The following is a 22061-nucleotide window of genomic DNA, read 5'->3' as shown; positions in this document are numbered from 1 at the left end:
ATGGAGAAAGAGAAATCTAATTGTATCATAGTACTTCGATACAATGCATATTGTGCAAATTGCTTGTCTGGGGCAAAAATCTATAAGAAATAGCAAGAATGTATGTCGAAACCCCAGAAAAATGATGACCCATTGTAACAGGAAGATAATCTTTACAGAGATGTACAGCAATTGTTACTTAAGCAAAAGGTTCTGAAACATTTTTTAAGTCCAGTTCAGTGGGATAAAATTGAGAAGTGACTCAGGCACTTCCTAATTTACTGGGGTATAAGAAGGAGGAGAGGGCTAGCATAATCAAACTTGCGAGATTCAAGGTTCATGCCATCTCAGTGTAAGTAGTTTTAGCCTTCATGTGGAGTTGATTTCCCAGTCTGGCCTACCTAGTGGCATTGACATCCAGACAGAGAAGACAATAGTGGAATAGAAAGTATTATGAGAGTTATGCAGCTACCATATTTAAAGATGTCCAGTGTAAACTTTTTGTACTCTGGCCAAAGGGTGCCCAATAAAATCAGATATCTATTTCCACAGTATTATTAACAGAAGGCAAACCTGAAATACCATGCAGAAATCATTTCTAAATTCAACCTTAAATGAGCCTCCTTTATAAAGGAAAAAAACTTAATAATAAGAATTCAAGGGACTGTGTCAAGTAGGAAGAATGCTAAATTCTTAATAGAACTCAGTATTAGTAGTATTTGAAGAAGGCAAATTTTAATAGAGCCTATGATGCCATTCCATTTGCTTTTAAATATATTTATAAGCAGATCCATACCACGTAGTGAGAAAAAAGGATCACATTATATATCTGGGAAAAGAGAGGTCTTAAAAATTAGTGTTAAATCCTAGACATGGGACAGTATAATTCCAATAGCTCTCTAAAACTTCTGTGGCTTCCCAGTAAAAGAGTGATCTTCTAAAACTGACTTAAGACATGACACTTATGGGAGCTGGAGTCTATGCATCTTAAAGTTACTAAGATTGAGAAACTTGATCTTTTTGGAAGAATATGATAAATGCTAAATATAATAAAAATTAATGGAAAGGATAATAGTATAAGAATGTGATCTAGATCAAAGTACCTTTTAACTAATCTTTTTTTCCCCTGTTTCTTTTAATTAGGGCCCACGTGGTCTTCCCGGTGAGCGAGGACGTCCAGGCCCTGCTGGCCCAGCTGTAAGTACATTCCTCTGAACTTTTAAATTGCTACGTATTCATTGTATTTTATGGGCTCAGTTTCACACCTTATGTGATTTTGTAGGTAATTCAAATGCCCTTTCCCCTCTTTTGCATTAAAGGGTGCTCGTGGTAATGATGGTGCTGCTGGAGCTGCCGGTCCTGCAGTAAGTATCTCTCTCATTAGCTTCTCTTAGGAAGTCTTCATATTACATGATCTTGTAAGTTTTCTGACCTGAATGAGGATATTCTTCTTTTCTTTTCTATAGAGTTTGCCTCGAGTCTGTTTTTTCTTTTCTTTATTTCAAAGGCCAGAATTAATACAGATCTAGCAGTATTGAGAACTATTAATTTGGGACAGTCTGAAAATGCTCTATAATCGACTCTTAATTTCTTCTTTTTTTTAACAGGGTCCCACTGGTCCAGCTGGTCCTCCCGGATTCCCTGGTCCTGCTGGTCCTAAGGTAAAGATGATGATGATTATTATTGTTTTTGTTATCATTGATTTTATTTGCTGCCCATTTCATGGTTCAGGGTGACTCTGAATGGTCTTGAAAGATGACTGACTAGCTTGCCATTGGAATGTATTTGTGTTATGAAAGTACTAAAATCAATTTGGCTGCCGATTTTTTAGTTTTTCTCTTTTTTAAGAAAGAAATTAATAAATAAAGATTGGGAGAGATGTCTCTCAGGTTTCTTTATCGATCAAGGCATCAATCTCTACCATACCTTATTGTTTCTTAGCAAGTGGGCTACAAAGCAATCCTTGGAGGAAAAACATATGGACAGAAATGATATGCCTGGCTTGAAAAAGTTCCTGCTTTAAGCTCCCTCCATTCTAGTTTGCTAAAATGCTGAGAAGCCTCAAGAGTTTCTTGTTTAGGAATCGGGGGGATACATTTAAAGTTAAATGTAAGTCCAGGTTTAGATGCAGAAAAGGGATTGCTGGCTTAAGAAAAGGTCTCTTCCAACTTTATTATTATTATTATTATTATTATTATTATTATTATTATTATTATTATTATTATTATTACTATTATTACTATTATTACTATTATATTACTATTTCAGTATTTTCCATAAGAAGGAAACAACTGCATAACTTATTAAATCAAACTTTAAATATTAGTTGAATAATGTAAAATAAAAGCATAACTGAAAAGTAGCAACAATGTTTAACAATGTAAGAATAAAGTTTAAACTTTATATAGAGGCCTCCATTACGTAGAACAGGCCTTGAAAGTCTGAAATGTGTGTCTCAAGAGAAAGACCTCATAGGATGGGATTGGCAGGACATGAAGTCTGATTAACTAGGATAGTTTTATAATACAACAGAATAAGAGATAAAATTGTCTTGGAAAGACTAAGCATGATGCAGTGGGGTTGACTAGGGAGAAAGATGTGCATTAACCCAGGGAGGCCTGCATACTTATAAATCTCCACTTTCTTCTTGCACAGGGTGAAACTGGTCCTCAAGGTGCTCGTGGTGGTGAAGGCCCACAAGGTGCTCGTGGTGAGCCTGGCCCTGCTGGTCCTGCTGGTGCAGCTGGCCCTAGTGTAAGAATTACCTCTTTTTTTCCATGTTTCTGAATGATTAAAAAATGTTTTACTTCTTAGTTTTAATAGAACTCTTAAATGCATGTATTCCCTTATTTCTCGGGCAGTGCTTCTGTGTTCTCAAGATTAATGGTGAAAGTTATGACATGGTGTGCCAGCCTAGGAGACAGAAGATGTGACTTATACATTCAATGATATAATATTTTTTTCTCTGCTTTAGGGAAATCCTGGTTCTGATGGCCAACCCGGTGCCAAAGGTTCACCTGTAAGTATCTTTTAATCCCAAGAACTCTCTTCATTTTTGTTATTGTCTTCATTTTGCCACTGCTCTAAACCTCTCTGGTTTCTCTTCTAGGGTGCTCCTGGTATTGCTGGTGCTCCTGGTTTCCCCGGTGCTCGTGGAGCAGCTGGACCTCAGGGTCCCAGTGGTGCTCCCGGTCCCAAGGGTAATAGCGTAAGTGCCATCCAATTGCTCTTCACCTTTAGTCTTATCAACTGTCAATTGGTGTCACCTGAATATGTTGAATTATATATTGGCTAGTAATGAGAATCATATGGAGGACAGTCCAGTCTTCCTAGAGGGCACCAGGTTGGACCATGTGGATTTCAGATGTCTCTGTTTTTAAGACTATTGTACAGATTAACATCTAGATCCCCCAGGTAGCTATTCTGTGATAAATGGGTGGTAGAACAGCAGAATTACATAAATCCCAACCTCTTTAGCCACTAAGAGATAGAAAATCCATTCTACCATATCATTACTCAATCAGGATATATATCTTTTTAATATTCTGTTAACAAAGCCTCTTTTTCATGGGCTTTATATTACAATATTTAAATTCATGTAACCAGTTATCCAGAAATGAACTTTGATGAAGATAGAAGAGAATATTTTTCTGGATAGAACACCAGCTTTCTTGATTTGGCACCAGATCCCACCATCCTTTCAGCAAACATTGGCTTTTGACATTTTAAAATGTGCAATACTTCAGAATAAACTGATTTGTTGACCAGATGGGATAGTTATAAAAACATGCAATATGATGGTATAGAAATGTGAGTTTTGAAGATAACCATTCCACAGGTATTGACCAAAGTTTTATTGCTCACAAATCCCACAACTTTCATGTACTCATATGATACTTATATTAGCTGAAGCATGATGGAAAGGATCTTCACAGATCCCTTTCCCCTAGTTCTGTTCCCCACTACCAATTCTTTATAAACATTTTCCAGCAGTTTTCCCATTTTGTATAATTAATAAATATTTAATATTGCCTTCTTCTGTTGCAAGATATAGAATAAGACAAATCTACTGTTGAATTTTTGCACTGAATGAGATACATTCAGTATCTCATGTATGTTTTTGTCTTTTCTTAATAACTTTAGGGTGAACCTGGTGCTCCTGGAAACAAAGGAGATGCTGGAGCTAAAGGTGAAGCTGTAAGTATTTCACCTAAATGCATTTGTAATTTGATTTCTCTTATGATTTTATTTTACCTCTCCCACAAACTTACCTCTATCCTTCACTTTATCTTCTAGGGTCCCGTTGGTATCCAAGGCCCCTCTGGTCCACCTGGTGAGGAAGGCAAGAGAGGATCCCGTGGTGAGCCAGGACCTGCTGGATTGCCTGGACCTGCTGGTGAACGTGTATGTAACAATGTTTGTTGTTTGTTAACCTTTGGATACCAAGATGCATTTAGACCTTCTGCATGTGCAGAAGGACACATCTGTCTTACAGGTTCACAATATTTAGTTAGATTGGTTGAGAATTGCTAAGCTAAATTAGTGAGATGAAGCAGGCCAGTGTGAAGATTTAGCTAATTTTAATAAGTCAGAGGAATGTTCTCCTGAGGAAAAGCCATCCATAAAACAAGGTGTGTCGCAACATTTCAAAGGAAACTAAATTAAAATAGGGCATTACTGCTTCCTGTGGTAATAAGTTAAGAGAGATTAAGCTTTCTGTTCTACATGACAGTGGCTTTTTATAGCCTGTCCTTTATTTGCAAGACATTTGTGTTAATTTAAGGCAAGAGGCAAAATGATAAATGGGTGCTTTTGACTCTTAAGCAGGGAACTGAATTATAATTCTTGAGAAAAGGATTTTATCCTGAAACTGAATTTGGCATTTAGTTATAATTTTGCCTTTCAGTTTTTTATTCTTTCTAGCAGAATGCTGGTTATTAGAGCTGTAGTGATTGTCTTTATCTTGTCACAGAAAAATAAAATAAATGACTTTATATTGGCATTTTTAGAAGACAGACCTTTTTGTAGGTTATTTGGCAGCAATAATGTTTTCCTTAATAATAATTATCTTAATCCTGTGTCACAGGGTTCTCCCGGAAGCCGTGGTTTCCCTGGTGCTGATGGCATTGCTGGTCCCAAGGTATGTTGTGGGTCTCAGAACTAATATATAACTAAAGATTCCCTTGATCTCCTATGGGCTGTCTAGGCTTATATTTTTATTTATTTTCCATCCATCTATCTGTCTGTCTGTCTATCAATCTATCTTCTATCATCTATCTATCTTCTATCATCTATCTATCTTAATGGTTGTGTATTTTTCTATGTCTACAGTTGATTTCTGATTATCAAAATACAACCTTTTATTATTTTTGCCCAGCCCTTCCAAGATGTATAGGCTAGCAAAAGAGAAGCCACATCTAAAACAATAATAATTTATTTAGAAGTACCAATATATAAGTATCCACATTTGTGGCTGCTCCATCTTACTCCCATTATTGAGGCAATTTGCTCAAGATCATGTTCAGTGAGTTTGTGGCATGCGGAAACTCAATATCATGGTTCTATTGCCTAGGAAACAGAGAAAAAACTAAAGTCTTCCTTGCCGCATCCTTTTTATAGCCTTTCAATTTTGTCTGGAGGAGTTGAATAGCATTGTGAGGATTTATAAGAGCTAAGAGGGATGGGTAGTTTCCCCCCCAAAATTACAGGGCCACCCATCTCACAAAAAAGTATCTCTGGGTGGCATGGAAGAAGATGGTAAAATATTAATGTATAAAAGGCAATTATTATTTTAAAAATGTTTAGAATAAAAAAAACACAAGGCTCAGAGAAAACAGCAGATGTTAATAACAAAGGAATCACTTTAGTATCTCATCTATCCCCTCAGGCTCCCCAGATCTGATGGTATAATCAGGTTTTGAGGCAATTCAGTAGGGATGGGGCCAACTTCACTTAACTAAAAATAGGAAAGTTTATTCCTATGAATGGTATTAGAGTTTGTTTGCAAATCTCCATGTTCCTTGTTCTTAGTAGGACTGTTAGCACCTGCTATCACTCCTAGTTCTTGTGTAATAGTCCTGGGCACTCTGCTATCTTGGGCCCCGGAGAATATTGCACATAAGATTCCTACTCTCCCATACATTTTGTTTCACTGAAATCTCCAGGGACTTTCTTGTGCTTTTTTCTAATAATCAGATCCTGCCTGGAAAAGAATTTCAATCTCTCTTTTCATTTCTTTCATGCTTTCTCCTCCCGTGTCCATATTGCTTTCTTCTGTTTCATGTTTTGTCCCTTGCTCACATTAGAATTCCCTAAGGACATGTCAGATGAGGGATTTCAAACATACACATGTTTGTTTGCCAAAACTACAGGCTGCATTTCACTTCTTGCTCAGGTTGTGGAGCTTTGGATTTTGGGTATAGTCTTGAGATATGTTTTGGGTCAGAATCTGTTTTCATGAATATGTATAATATCTGCAGCTGAAGCCATCCATTGCCATACCAAGTATATCCTTCTTAGATACACTGTTCATAGTCTTAATATCACACAGAGGCCCCTTAAACTGAGGAGAAATGAAAAGCTAGGATTTACCTTCTTTTAGTAGCTTTTCTTGATGACTTTCCTTCTTTCAGGGCCCTCCTGGTGAACGTGGTGCTCCTGGCCCTGCTGGAGCTAAAGGATCTCCTGGTGAAGCTGGCCGTTCCGGTGAGCCTGGTCTTCCTGGAGCCAAGGTAAGCAAATAGCAAGCTTTGGTCAGAAGAGGGGAGCAGATGGTAAATATTCACATGCTGCCCATTAGCTCCTAGACCGTGGGGAATGGGGCATATTCCTGGGACAGGACCCCCCCTGTCCACCCTGTGCAGAATTTAGGCCCTACAGTAGCGAAGCACATTGATATATAACCTAGTTTCCTCTTTATTATATTAAATACTCTCATAAACAGTAATCCAGGATTTTATCATATGTGAAATAATCCACTTCCGCCAACAAAGAGAATTAGTAGAAAGGTTATTTTTTACTCATTCACTCATATTTCAATTCACTCATAGGATAATGAAGCAGAGAAATAAATAGGACTAGGTTAAAAGGAATTAAGTTTTATTGCTCTGTCTTAGTTATGTTTCTGAGAATAGGTGAATTGGAACAAATACTTTCACTCTTCAAAATGAAGGCAATGCTAATCCTTTTGGATTGGTGTTTGATATAATCATTACTGGACTGGCCATTTAGCATTATGATAGAAATGTATTTCCAGGTATGATTTTGTTGGCTGGAGAAAAGAAAAAGAAAATCAAAGCCATAAAATCAGCAATGAAACAGCAGTGAAAGGACACTGTGAATGACACTTAAAAAAAAATCCTTTTTCACAATCCTATTTTTTCCAGGAGAGATAAACTTTAATGTAGAAAAGATTATAGAGTCAAATATACCAGCTGCAACCTGAATTTAGGATTTAGAAATCACATTCAGTTGCTATACCAATGGTTTACATTAAGCTCTTAAATTCTGTTATGGTGAATGAATTGATTTCTAGCTCTCACTTTAGGACAAAATTGTCATTGTAACTTCTTTCTATTGAATGTTGTCCCCATTTTACTGGGAAATGTTTTAGGATATTATTAGCACTATCATCATGTCTTCTTAGGATACCCTTATCCTAATCGAGTTCATGGATTAATTCATTCCAACTAACATAAAACCTTAAAGCAACAAACAATTAGTACTAAAAAGATAAACCAATGATGCTTTTCCACTTGGTTTTTTTTTAAAAAAGGACTCTTCATCATTGATCAAAACATTGATCAAAACATTGCTGATTTGGATAACCATGGATTAAATTTATTGATCATTCAAATGCCTGCACAGTTGAATTTGGTTGAAAGGAAGCAAGAGACAAACATGGTCAAAACACAATTGAACACAAAAGCTGCAGAAGAAATCCTTAAAGTACAGGACATATTTCTTCCTCAGAATAAATGCCCAATCAGGGAGTCTTACAAAATACAGCCTAGACCAGTGGTTCTCAACCTGTGGGTCGGGACCCCATTTGGGGTCGAACGACCATTTCACGGGGGTCGCCAAACAAGGCTGTCCGCCATTTTTCCCCTCTTTTCTTTGGCCACGCCCCTGGCACCCTGTGATGTATAAGTGGTTGGGGGTCACCACAACATGGGGAACTGTATTATGGGGTCGCGGCATTAGAAAGGTTGAGAACCACTGGCCTAGACAGTATATTCGTGTGTTTTAAAACAGAAAACAGGGATTTTAAAGTGCTTAACAGGTACCTTTATTGCCTTAAAGTATATGATGTCTAGTCCAACCTGTGCAATTTAAAAGTTATAGCTCACTATCTTTATATCTGTACCATAAAAATTAGACTGTGCAGTGTCATAGATTGCAGAGGCAAAGATAGGAGAGTTATTGTTTCCCCATCTGACAGGCTGAAAACTCTAAAACGATATGTGACAATTCTTCCAAGCTGATTTCTGTATTGTTATCTGCTCCTATAGACAAAATTTTACTAAAATTAAAATTCTACTGTTCGCATCTACAATATACTTTGTGAACTATTAGAAAGGTCCTTTCTTTCCCACATGATATATGGAATGAGTTAACACTTATTCCTCTGGAATGTAGGCCCTCCCCCTTAGGGATCCATCTCCTCATCACCTCCCATCACACCATCTTTCCCAGTTCACACATTTTCTTCCTTTTCTAGGGTCTGACTGGTAGTCCTGGTAGTCCTGGAGCTGATGGCAAGACTGGACCTGCTGTAAGTGTTGAGAGAGCTTACTGGGATTCGCTCCTACATTTTGAAAAAAAAAAAGACAAACATCTTTTTAAAAAACAAAATAAAATGGGCTTATTGTTTCCTTTCCCTTGTAGGGACCTGCTGGTCAAGATGGTCGCCCTGGACCTGCAGGTCCACCTGGTGCAAGAGGTCAAGCTGGTGTGATGGGATTCCCTGGACCTAAAGGCTCTGCTGTAAGTAGCACTTCGTATTTCCTTTATGGATTATATGTTTTATGGGTAAGATACAAGGATGACATCTACTTCTCTCCCTCAGATGACCACCCTATATGAAAAAGCTATGACCTCAGAATGGCAGCTTTTAATTCTTTAAGGAGCAACATTCTAAAAAGACTATCTGCAAGGCTACCTTTGAAATAGGAGCAGCAGGTGGCTATATAATAGCTCCGTCTTAGTGCTCTTCTGACTTCTGTCTTCCTGGTTCATGTCATTGAGAATATTTTCCAGATGGTTACCATAAGAGTCAATTTCATTTCAGAATTGATTTCACGAATAATCCACATCTATATGCTATATTGACACTATTGAGCCAGTTTACCACTATTGATTTACATGCCATCTAGTCATTATCAGTTGTTAGTGACCACATAAATAGATTTTCTCCATAATCTTCCTGTCATTATTGGAATCTCCTATTTAATCAATTTTCTGAGATGCCTTCATGTTTTTTTAATGATTACAACTTTATATTCAGTAGCCAACTAACTGAAGTATAAATATATTTGTTGAGAGCAGAAGCATTAACTGCACTTGAATATACTTTAAATATTATTTCAAGATGTATTGGCTTTAGTTGGTTGTAAAAGTCACTCCAGACTGTGAATTGGAGAGAGAAAGTTGTTAATAAAACAGTTTTTTTTTCCAAATGAAAATGGAATACTAAAGATATTGAGATTTTCTAAATAATAAAATATGCTGCTTGAGTCAACCCTTTTAGGTAATCCAGACAAGAAATACAGCCAGAATTATTAGTTCTATCTTTACTATAAGGTTACCGTAACAGAATTTTTCAAGTTTCCCCCTCATCTTAATAGTCCAAGAAACTACAGAAGGTCCCTTCTGATATTTTTGCCATATCCCATTCCTTCTGTGAACTCAGTTGCCTCTTATCTGACAATTTTATAGGCTGTGACTCTTTTCTTGTATCCCAAGGTTATTCCCATGCACTATGATTGTTGTGTGAAAGACATCCAGTTGCCTTTCAAATATATATAAGCCCATGCTTATGTAATTCAAATTGGACCTTGGCATCCTAGATCTGCCATAGCATGGAGAAATACTAAAGAATGAAATGAAAGACATTGATTCTCTCCCTGAAATAACTCCCATTCTCCATCTATTTTTTCCCATTCTCTTCTAGGGTGAACCTGGCAAACCTGGTGAGAGAGGTGCTCCTGGAGCCGCTGGGGCTGTTGTAAGTATTTTGTTCCTCACCCTCTACTATTCACTTAAGTGATCTGGATGGACATATGTACAAGGATTTGTTTACATAATTGCTACAATAAATAGATGCCCAGAGTTCTTTTATATAACTGAGCAGTTATACACATCTTTTAAATAGATAAATATATATAACACATACATACGTATGCACATATATAGATATAGATATAGATATACACACATACATAAATGTTGCCTTTGTTTGGGATCATTAGAGCAAGCTATGTGGCCTGCTACATTTTCCCTATCTCAATGAACTAGAGTTCACATTTTTGTGCTAAGCTTTCTATAGTCAAAGTACTTTTTTGATCTATAGAATGGAGAGAGAGGCAAGGAATGGAGGCATATAGTCAAATACATGAAAAAGCAGATAACAGGTGTCCAAGAGAACATGCAGAGTGCTCTCCCTTCATACATTTGCTCACAACAATGATGTAGAGTAGGTTAAACTTATGAGAGGGACAAATCATCTAATAAGTTCTGTGATGAAGGTGGGCTAAACCCTGGGATGCCCCATGCCAGTCCATCACCTTGTCTACTACTGTATATCCACAATGAGATGGTTTTGTATGCAATGAAAAATGCAGGAATATTTTTACGAAGATAAATTATCTGATCATGTGGTAGCATCTAGAAAAGGCATTTGGTGGGAAGGTTTTCAATCAACAGATTTCTTATGCAAGATTTATTCTAAAAACATTGTGCTCTGCTTGTTTCAATGCTTACTTCTCCTTGGTTTCACCCAGGGTGCTCCTGGCAAAGATGGTGATGCTGGTGCTCAAGGTCCTCCAGGCCCAGCTGTAAGTACGAACTTGATTTCTCCTTCTACAGTATTATGAATGTTTATCCTTTTTTGAATTTTATCAAGACTTGAATTTTCCTACCTTTTCATTATAGGGTCCTTCTGGTGAAAGAGGTGAACAAGGTCCATCTGGTGCTCCTGGCTTCCAGGTGAGCAGGATTACTTCAAAAAACAAATGTGTATTTTCTCTTTCTAAAAAAAAAATTCAAATTTGGAATGATAGACACCAGTTAAATATTTAATAAAATTGCTTTTTTATTTCGTTTGAATGTTCAAATGTACATTTATTTGCTCATTTTGTGACAAGGAGAATCTATAGGTTTTTAAGCTGCCAAGTTGGAAAACACTGCTGTAAAATATAAGCATGTAAAATTCATGAGGTGCTATTGAAGTAAACCTGTTGTACTTAGTCTGTTTAATAAGCTGTATTTGATTGTCAGGCTTATCTAGTCCTATCAAAGCTAATATTTTCTTCACTTTTGATTTCTGTTTTTAGGGTCTTCCTGGCCCCAGTGGTGCCCCTGGTGAATCTGGAAAGCCTGGTGAACAAGTATGTAATGTGTTCCTTTGTGCAGAAGTGTAAAATTGTGGGGTCTGTATATATTTTAAAGCAGGGAAAAACTAAATTAGGCCCTTGAGTTGCAGATCTCCATTTGGGAAAGGCTAGTCTGGCATCTGAACTCAGCACAAATATTCTCCAGAATAACCTTACTTTGCACACATTAATAATGTCTGCCGTTTTTCCCATTGGGACTTTTTGTGCATTTCTTTTTCAAATGGATCCATGCACCATCCAAGAATTGAAAAGCATCTACTGACATGGAAAAACAGGCCCATATTTTTCTGCTTTAGAATTCCCAATTCATACATTCTTTTAGTAGTTGTAGAGAATTTTATTAGGTGGAGATTTACCTTCTCTTTAGGGCATTATTATGACCAGTTTAGGATTTCATATTCTTTTGTTGAAACAGTTATTTAATTGGACAAGCCTCTTTTTAAAACAAAACAAAAAAACCACCTTCATCTATTTCTTGCTAGGCATGCAAGACTTTTAGTAACTTTCCAAGTTTGGAACAGACTATCCTGGAAGATGGTGGACTATCTTTCATTCAGTGAGGGACATTGATAACAGATTGTCACTTTTCAGGGGTAATGGATAATTATGTACTAGCAATGTTGTAAATAGTGGATTCCTACAGTACTGTAGTCTGGGACTAAAATCTTTCAGATTGCTTTTTTAAGAGTCTATTTCTGAGACTGTAAATCTATTAGAAGACAAAAAGTGTATTCTATTTCTATATGGCGTATCATAATTTCAAATGCAGATTAATACATGCACATATAACTTTTTTCCTGGAAAGTTCAGTAGTGTTGAGACTTGAAATTAAATAAAGTTTCTGGAGAATTTCATTTTTTCTTAGTGCATCATCAATATGGCAGCAAAATATACAAGGTTCCATTATTTTTTCTATTTTTCTGAAGAAGAAATTAGCAGTTTAGGAAAGCCATTTTTAGAATTCATCCAGAGAAATATTTATATTTCAAATAAAACAGTTTGAAGGAAATAATCTCTTGTTTATGGAAGAAGATAATGGATATTTCTTTCTTGTATAATAGATCTTTATATTAGAGTTCTTATTTCCACTAGAAAAAAAACCCTACCTTCTCATATCTACTCTTCTATTTAAAGTTATCTAGAATTTCATAATTGAAGGAAACAAAAAAGCCTATCTAATCCTACCTTCAGACATGACCATGAACAATCCATTTCTTGCTGAACTGCATTCCACCTTCCACCTCCATGTACAATTAAGTACATTATCTGCATGTATTCTCAATGGTTCTATCTTTTAACAATATCTGCTTCTCCCTACTTTGACAGGGTCCCCATGGTGATGTTGGTGCTCCTGGTCCTTCTGGTGCAAGAGTAAGTAAAGATTTTCTCTCTAGATTCTTATATGCCTTTATTTGTCCAACAACACTTCCATAAACAATTTGTAATCAACTCACTCTTTATTTTATTTAGGGCGAGAGAGGTTTCCCTGGTGAACGTGGTGCCCAAGGTCCTGCTGGTCCTCCCGGACCCCGTGGTTCCAATGGTGCTCCGGGTAATGATGGTGCTAAGGTAAAAGATTAATAAAGATTAAGATGAAAAGAGTATTTTAAAGATAAATAAACAGAACTTAGCCTTGAATATTCAGAATGATATATCATATATGCAAACCCACTAAACTGTTGCATTCCTAGAAACAATATCATTTTTTCTTTTCCCCAATATGCCCTGTGGGAATCAGAATATTGTCTTAGAAACGTGTGAAAAATAGAATTCAGAAGATAGAAGAAAAAATAGAAGATTTTTTTTTTTTTTTAAAAAAAAGGAAATTCAGAATAGAGAGGTACCTCTTTGTATGTGGTTTCCAAACACTTGGTTCTCTTCCTGATAATGCCTTCCTTGTTGCCTTGACAATACAATTCTAGGGTGATGCTGGTGCTCCTGGAGCTCCTGGTGGTCAAGGTCCTCCCGGTCTTCAGGGTATGCCTGGTGAACGTGGTGCTGCTGGTCTGCCTGGTGCCAAGGGAGATAGAGTAAGTACATGATTGTTGAACATTGTTATCATCAAAATAGCAGTCATCATCTTGCTATGCTTAAAAAAATGGAGAACAAAAAAAAACATCTGCCTTTTTCAAAAACACCCACTTCTTTCCAAATATTATCTACTTTCCAGTTTCATGCATGGCTTAAGCTCCTTCAAGATTTTACCTAGAAATAATTTTGACATAGATATTCACTACCTATCATCTTGACAAAGATATTCCTTACCTGTCCATCAAGCCAGTCTAATTTAGACTGTATAGTAAAATTTTGAATGAGAGTCTGGAATGATATTGAAATATCTGAATAATATTAGTTCCCGATATTATGAACTGGGATTCTTTTTATTGTAGACAAAATATAACAATCATTGAATTTACAGTCTTCTGCATTTGTGTTCCTCATCCATTTATAAGTTATGGTCCTTCTCTAATGACATCTTACAAATAAACTGCTAGAATAATCAAAAAGGCAAAGAAGAATTAATTTTATATTATCTTCCATTAACTGGCTTTCAGATATTTTCCTGAATACTGGCCAAGCCAAGTTAAAAAGTTGATTGATCATTGTTGTCTTCCAGTTTGGCCTGAGGCCTTGTAATAAGAAGTAAAATTTCAGAGGGCAATCCAGGATCATCATTTTTATATTTAGCTTTTGACATATATTAGAGAAAATTCCTAACATCGAGGCTGATGTGAAATGTTCATATTTCAAGATTTTAAATGTGAAAGATAACACAGCAGCAGAAGGATCCTCTTATATATAAAATATAGTTAAAAAGATGTTGAGAAAGAGTACAGAGAACAACAAAGATGTTAGGAAACTGGAAGCTAAAACATACAAAGAACAGTTGTGGGAACTGGGTATGCCTAGTTTAATGAAGAGAAGAACTAGGGGTGACATGATAGCAGTGTTCCAATATCTCAGGGATTGCCACAAAGAAGAGGGAGTCAAGCTATTCTATAAAGCATCTGAAGGTCAAGAAGCAATGGATGTAAACTAATAAAGGAAAGAACTAACTTAGAACTAAGGAGAAAATTCCTGACAATTAGAACATTTAATCAGTGGAACGACTTGCCTCCAGAAGTTGAGCCTCCAATAGTGGAGGCTTTAAGGAGGGATTGGACAATCATTTGAAACCATTTGAAATGGTATAGGGTTTTCTGCTTGAGCAGGATTGAACTGTGAGGTCCCTTCCAAGTCTGTTATTCTGTTATTGTTTCCTTGTGCCGTTCTGATCTTTTCAGTATTGATAATCTTATTTTGTCTTTCCTTTTTTCTAGGGTGACCCAGGACCCAAAGGCACTGATGGTGCCGCTGGCAAAGATGGACCTAGAGGATTGACTGGACCCATTGGCCCACCTGGACCAGCTGGTGCTCCTGGTGACAAGGCAAATATTTCACCCATTTTTTTCTCCCAAAATTCCTACTGATTTATGGTCATTGGAGATTATGCCACGTGTTTTACATTCCCTGGCATTTACACAGATCTGTGCCTGAATTAGGAACTAGCTGCCAATCCAAGTCAAACTTGGATTGTCATTCTTTTACAAAGCATCAGGGAAAGCAAAATGGCATAAATGAAAAGATAAGCCAATATGCAAATATCTAGGACAAACTGCCTCTAAGGCTTTTTGTGGGAAGTTGTGGATTTTAAGAAAATCCTCTGCTTAATTTTATTGTTTTTTACAAATGCTAAAAACTAAATCAGTGGGATACTCAGTGGTTTCGTTTATTTCAAGCAATGCGATTCAGTGTGCATTTTCTATTTTAATACACAGACTAGAATATTACACTTCTCCATATTTTATGATGCAGCTCCTGGCTTATAAAACATATTCTTTATGAAAATGCATTAAATAATGAATATTTTACAATTAAATGAATTAATTATTAATGCATTATATTAATGATTAAAAATGCCATTTAATATAGATTTTAAAACAGCATAATTAATATGCAAATAGTTTGAAGTATACTTGTAAATGAACATAGACTAGAAACTGGCTAATTCACCCACCCAAAAGATATGGCCAGTTTTCCCATGTCCCTTATCTCTCTCTTGATACCTGTTAACCATTGTTGTGTTCTTTCAGCTTAATAGTCACAAATAACAAATCCATATTTTTTTATTAGAACTCAGTGAATCTCTGGTTAGAAATGAATGCATTTTGTTCATTTTTTTTTTAACTTTCATGTGATTGGGAAAGGAAGCATTGGTGACTTTTATCCAATCATTGGATAGTACCTAATGTAAGGCTGACTTATCAAAAAGAAATTGTTCTTATAGTACATTAGTAGTGCATAGAACACGATTACTCGGTCTGGTGCTTAACCTTGTCTCTCTTTCTTTTTCCTCAGGGTGAAAGTGGCCCCGCTGGTCCTGCTGGCCCCACTGGTGCACGTGGTGCTCCTGTAAGTAATTTACCATCCTAGGTTTGTTTTTTATTTTGCCTTGAGAAATTTAGTCTGTAGAGTTGTATACAGAGCTGTATAGCTCTTATCCTTTCTCTTTCTTGTTAACTTGGCATTTCTTTCATTCATCATGACATTTTCTGTCTTTTTCTTGTCCTTCCCAGGGAGACCGTGGTGAACCTGGCCCTGCTGGCCCTGCTGGATTTGCTGGCCCCCCTGTAAGTATGACAGGAAAATCTCTTCTACTTCTCAGAAACCCCATTAAAATGCTTGCATCATCTTACAGCTATAATGAGATGAAGGTGGTTTACTGGCTTTCTTCTCACAATAGGCTTATCCTTAGAATTGTAGCAGATGCATTTATACAACATGTTAAACCTAATACAACATGTTAAACCTAACGTGTTTGACTTGATTGGGTATTTTCTGTAGTTTAGCTTATTATGTGAGTCCAGCCCATTAGATAAATGTGTGATCTGGCATTAACCAAGACTCTGGATTAATTTAGTAATCAATTTACTATGTTACATTGTTGTAGGAGCATAGCAAGTGAACCAGAAAACAGCCATAGATTACCAGCAAATGACCTTTGGTAGGAAAAGGAAGTTGAACAAATCAATTCCAGAGTTAGGATCATAGTCAATTTGTCCTAACCTAATTACAGTGATTAGATGGATATAAATGAATACAAATATTTTTTCCAATAATGTTTGATACTCTGAAACATTTTGGAACTCACACAAACCAAGTAAGTCACTATATCCCGCTGAATTTATGTTAAGAATATTTTTCAGAAGCAAATGATCTGGACTATAATAGAGAGTTGTCATAGAACCAGTCCAGTTGAGATCCTAAGAACATTAGACAAGTTATTTTTGCTGCAAGTTGTGCATCTGAAATTTTTTGCTTTACCAACTCTGTGAAGTTGATTGGAAAGACAGATTATTAATGCCCTCCAAACATTCAGTGAGCTCTTTACTGAAAGTTAAAGGTTTAACAAGCAAATTTGTCTATAATAACATCAATGTAAATCTGCAAACAAATTTCTTAAAACTTATCAAATCCCCATCCTTAGCCTTCTACATTACCTTTCCCTGGTTGATCACCCATGGAAAATCCAAAAAACTGGATAGAGTGGTACCTCATTGTTAATTGGTTCTGGGAGGCAGAATAAGTACCAAAAATGATAAGTACTAAACAATTTTTCCCATAGGGAATAATGTAGTAAGTCACAAGACAGCTGACATCAACAAGTTCTAGTTTGTTCACTGAATACCAAATAAACGATGAGTACTGGGATAAAATTTTCACATCAGAATGCATTAAGTAACAAATTTGATGAGTTTCAAAGCAGTTGAGTACCAAAGTACCAATGTAACAGGAAATTGGAAGTTTATTCAAGGATTGGTTTAGTTAGTTATGTTTGGAAAATGCACAGAAAAGTAGAAATTAAATCTGATAGAATCCATACACACCTGTCCCCATCTCCCTGATCTTCACCATCTGTGTTGTTTCTATTCCAATAGGGTGCTGATGGACAACCAGGTGCTAAAGGTGAACCCGGTGATGCTGGTGCTAAAGGTGATGCTGGTCCTCCTGGTCCCTCTGGAGCTACTGGTCCTGCTGGCCCTGCTGTAAGTTCTCCTTCGCTGCTTCCCACTCCCTTCCATGAAGATTTGCCCTTCTCTCAGCCTTTATTTTCATGCTAACCTCTCCCTATTGATTCCAGGGTCCTGTTGGTGCTCCTGGCCCTAAAGGTGCTCGTGGAAATGCTGGTCCTCCTGTGAGTATGGGTGTTTTTTTCTACATTATTAAATCAGATGCTATATTATAAAATGGTAGTTCATTAAGAATTCAAATTATTGTTCCTATTTTCAAAAACTGCATAATTCAGTCTCCAACAAAGGAGAACATTTGTAGCTCAGGATTGAAATGGAAGGTCCTTGGTGCTCTCTGGGGGTTGCTTGTTTTCTTGCAGACATTTCATTAACCAAACTAGGTAACATCATCAGTGCCAGAATTCAATCTGCAAAATATAAGTTTTTTTTTAAATCTGATTTCTATTTTTTATTTTGTGCTGAACAGAATACAAAAGAGATAACTTTACTCTAAGAGCCTTTAATTTACACTAAGTAGTTGAGATCTTATTTGGCTAGTATATTTAGGATTTCCAATTAGCAGTTCAGAAATGCATCAGAAATAAAAGCATCTCCATGTAAATAAGAAACAGTAGTATATCCAGAAAAGGTGTTAAAAGGTCTTAGAGAGCTTTTCATACTAGCTTTCACAATTTTAAATCAGAGCAAACCCCTTTAAACAATTGCAAAATTCACTAGAATGATATACAGTGTATACTTGAACTTGTGTTAGTGTTTTTTTGTAGGAAAAGATAATTGAAAATGGAATATTTATTTTTATAGGGTGCTACTGGATTCCCTGGAGCTGCTGGAAGAGTTGGACCTCCTGGCCCATCTGTAAGTAACCAAATAATTTGCCATTTTTGGCAATAAATTGGGGGAGAAAATCCTCAAAACTTCAGAATGCCCATCAGGGTGAGATAATTCACAAGGAGAATTTTTGCCCCCTTTGGCAAATAAAGACATTAATTATAAAGAGAAAGTACTACCAATGTGAAAAAAGGCAGAAGAAATTCAGGTCTTAATATGCAATCTGTTAAATGCAAATTAATTTTCCTTTGTCTCTTTCTTAAGACCAAAAATCAATTAATTTCAATGAGTATTCAATCTAAAGTTTTACTCTGAACTGGAAGCTTTAAAATATTCTATTTACAAATAGGCTTTGTACTCATTTTTTAATACATTGTTGACTGGAAGAGGTCAATACAAAATTTAAAACATTTGTAATGGAATGCAGCTTACTATTTCAGTGTTATGAATATTTTGCAAATATTTCAGTTCAGAAATACAAACAAAATGAAGGAATGAACAGGAAAAGTATGTCAGGATATATATATATATATAATATTATATATATTATATATATAATACTGATATGATAGATATATCTTATTTCCCAGGGAATTCTAGGAGGAGTTGTTAGAGAGAACAGGTTAAGATCGCTAGGAGGAAAATATAAAACCCCTCACCATGCAATCCTCAAATTTCATTGAATCAATGCCTGTCAGATGAAAATCTGGATTTTTTTTCAACACACCTCTTGTTCATAATGTGGTTAGTCAGTTACCTTGAATGGGCCCTAAGAAACATACAACTAAAATGATTAGCCAATGGAAGAGAAAATTTTGCTCATCTAGAGTGATGTGTCTGATTTGAAGAATAATTGCATCCTCATCCAGAGTCCCTCATTTAATGAAGATTTATATAAAAACTATTGTTGCATACAACTCAGCCCTTTTGCTAGATGTTGCACTGACTGATAGGTCTGTTGCCTTTCTTTTCCCAAAGGGCAACATTGGTCTTCCCGGCCCACCTGGTCCTAGTGGAAAGGAAGGAAGCAAAGGACCCCGTGGTGAGACTGGACCTGCTGGGCGCCCTGGTGAAGCCGGACCTGCTGGCCCACCTGGACCTTCTGGTGAGAAGGGATCTCCTGGTTCTGATGGACCTGCTGTAAGTAAATCTAAAATTCACTTCTCTTAAATGAAGTATATGAGCCAAGTTGGGTATCTTCTTGAGAAGTCTCCCCATTACATCTAGCAATAACCTTTTGAAAACAAATTTGTCTTAAACTGATATTTAAATGTATCTTTCCCTGGTGGCAATGTTATAATATACCTTTTCATGCAACTACCACCGTGACCATTTTCATGGCAATTGGTAATATCTGTAGAGTTCTGCATCTTTTTCTGGGCAAAGGCTGCTCCTTGTCATAAGAAACCATGTATTCATTGGATCAGGCTTCCCCAGTCTCACCATCCTGGAGTTGTTCCAGAAATCTTAACATAACAGTCATCTTAACAACAGCCAGTTCTGGAAATCAAACTATGCTCAATTGGGGATCGCCAAATTGGAAAAGCTATTCAAATTAGTTACATTTTAATTACCCTTCTTTTAAAAAAAAGATGATTTCCTCTCTTTGTACAGTTATATTTACTAGTTTATGTTGTTTTAAATAAAAAAGCATGACACATAAAAATCTCAGTAGTAAAAGAGTCTCTCTTCTGTAGAGAATTTCACTTTTAGCCCTCAAGAGGTTGGGAACTCCTGTTTAGGAAGGATATAGGTTGGAAAATTAGGAAAGAATTATATTATTCACAATGTTTAAAAGTATCAGGATATCTACCAGTTTTCTCTTTCATGTAAACCCTCCAACATTCTTGTATCCAGTCATAGAAGGGACAACAAATTGCTTGCTGCTTAGTTATTGAGGTTTAGTTCCATCACCTTCCCTAAATTAATGTCCAATGGCGATGTTAGCTAAAGATGAGAACATGTGCAGTCCATAAATCATTGAAGAATCAAGGTGGGGAAATCTGGTAGAACATACTACTCCTAAGGAAAAAAAACCTGGTTGCCCAGTAAACCTATGTCTTTTTTCTAAAATCCACATTATTTTGTTTTATAGGGTGCACCTGGTACTCCTGGCCCACAAGGTATTGCTGGACAACGTGGTGTAGTTGGTCTTCCTGGACAAAGAGGAGAGAGAGGATTCCCTGGACTTCCTGGTCCCTCTGTGAGTACTTCTCTTCAGTTCAGACATCTGAAGTTTTCAGAAATGTAATATAGATCCATTTTTATTCTTTAGCTTTAAGAGATAAACTTTGATCTCCAAGAAAGAAGCAGAGTATTGAAAAAAATATCTGAGATCTCCTAGGAGAGTTCACCAATATACAGGGTTATAAATGAGGGACAAAAAAGAAATTAACTTGATTTTTCTTCAGACCAATAAATTTATAAATATGGGAAAACTCAATGAAGGTTTCCTTTTGTTTAGATGTTGTTTCTTCAAAAATACTGTGCTAAACGTGTTTGTATGAAAAACACAATTGATATGCAGGGTATATTTCCAAGGAATAGTAATTAGGGTTGCAATTGAACTCTCAAAGCAAGAGTGTTTTTAATCCAGTTCCTGTTTTTTTACACATTCTTATAATGCACAATAGCAATGGGCTTGATTTGTTTGTTTCCCCATTTGCGATAGTATTAATGTGCATTGCTGTAGAGATAAGTTTTGTTTTCTACTAATGGTAGATTTTCCTCCATACAGAGGCTGCACTAAAAAGATATGTAGCAGTATTACCTGAAGGAGCAAAATAGTTTCAAAATTTCACACAGGGCAATATTGACTTCTCAAGTTTCAAAACATTTTTTCCTCATAAGAGGCCTGTTGCTGCTAACAAAACATAGCATGTTATAAACTCACAGTCTGACTAATTGTCCAGTCATGTATTTACCTTAATCATGTTGGTAGACCATCAAAAATAGATTTGATGAAAGTTCTGGGTTTTAAAGCCCTTGTCCCTTGTTGAGAGGCCAGTCTTTTCTGAGAAATATACTTCACAAATTCCTGGAATTCCATTTTAAATAATAAGTTACAGTAATATAAAAAGACTCTTCAGCTGCAGAAACAATTTTGGGAGATATTTGCTTGCAAAAATTCTGACTGTAAATCTTTCAATCAGAGTTGATTTTTTTTTTCCTGTCATGAATGCAACCTGATTTAGAATTTAGGTAAGGTGAGCAATCTTGCCTTGCATTAATCCAAAGCTCAAGCACCTTTCCCAAAGCTGGTTGTTCCAATAGGCAGTGAGATTTTTGCTTGATCAGATTCGGCTTGTCATGAAAAAGCAGCAAATGCTTAACTATTTAATATACTAGGAGAGAAAAGAAACATCCACGATCAAGTCAGCTGCCTGACTATGCATTTTGATTTAAATAGTGGTAATTCCAAATCAGGCAGCAAAATGTTGTATCTTACTGTGTATCTTATGCCTTGAATTTTGAACAGATCCTTTTATTAGTACTTTCCCAGATACTGAGTACTAGAGAATATCTCTCGTTAATCTAAAATATTTGATTCTCCTTTCTCTCTTTGGAACAG

At 36.3% G+C, this 22061-nt stretch overlaps 1 protein-coding gene across 2 annotated transcripts in view; it reads left to right on the top strand.

Annotated features, from left to right (window-relative positions):
- The window catches only part of COL1A1 (collagen type I alpha 1 chain), a 39683-nt gene that overhangs the window by 9502 nt on the left and 8120 nt on the right, over window positions 1-22061 (top strand). For both annotated transcript variants that reach the window (XM_039333156.1, XM_039333155.1), the window contains 27 exons: window positions 1123-1176; window positions 1299-1343; window positions 1587-1640; window positions 2635-2733; window positions 2954-2998; window positions 3089-3187; window positions 4123-4176; window positions 4276-4383; window positions 5066-5119; window positions 6612-6710; window positions 8699-8752; window positions 8866-8964; window positions 10151-10204; window positions 10980-11033; window positions 11131-11184; window positions 11532-11585; window positions 12918-12962; window positions 13062-13160; window positions 13514-13621; window positions 14912-15019; window positions 15990-16043; window positions 16208-16261; window positions 17570-17677; window positions 17773-17826; window positions 18464-18517; window positions 19469-19630; window positions 20586-20693. In XM_039333156.1, the coding sequence (XP_039189090.1) occupies window positions 1123-1176; window positions 1299-1343; window positions 1587-1640; window positions 2635-2733; window positions 2954-2998; window positions 3089-3187; window positions 4123-4176; window positions 4276-4383; window positions 5066-5119; window positions 6612-6710; window positions 8699-8752; window positions 8866-8964; window positions 10151-10204; window positions 10980-11033; window positions 11131-11184; window positions 11532-11585; window positions 12918-12962; window positions 13062-13160; window positions 13514-13621; window positions 14912-15019; window positions 15990-16043; window positions 16208-16261; window positions 17570-17677; window positions 17773-17826; window positions 18464-18517; window positions 19469-19630; window positions 20586-20693 (2034 nt within the window). The remainder of the gene's footprint in view (window positions 1-1122; window positions 1177-1298; window positions 1344-1586; window positions 1641-2634; window positions 2734-2953; window positions 2999-3088; window positions 3188-4122; window positions 4177-4275; window positions 4384-5065; window positions 5120-6611; window positions 6711-8698; window positions 8753-8865; window positions 8965-10150; window positions 10205-10979; window positions 11034-11130; window positions 11185-11531; window positions 11586-12917; window positions 12963-13061; window positions 13161-13513; window positions 13622-14911; window positions 15020-15989; window positions 16044-16207; window positions 16262-17569; window positions 17678-17772; window positions 17827-18463; window positions 18518-19468; window positions 19631-20585; window positions 20694-22061) is intronic.

This window comes from Crotalus tigris, unplaced genomic scaffold, assembly GCF_016545835.1.
Source record: "Crotalus tigris isolate CLP2741 ecotype Arizona unplaced genomic scaffold, ASM1654583v1 scf7180000024472.5447098, whole genome shotgun sequence".
Lineage (NCBI taxonomy): Eukaryota > Metazoa > Chordata > Lepidosauria > Squamata > Viperidae > Crotalus > Crotalus tigris.
Note: the sequence above shows the minus strand (reverse complement) of the source record. Positions and strands in the feature narration are given on the sequence as shown.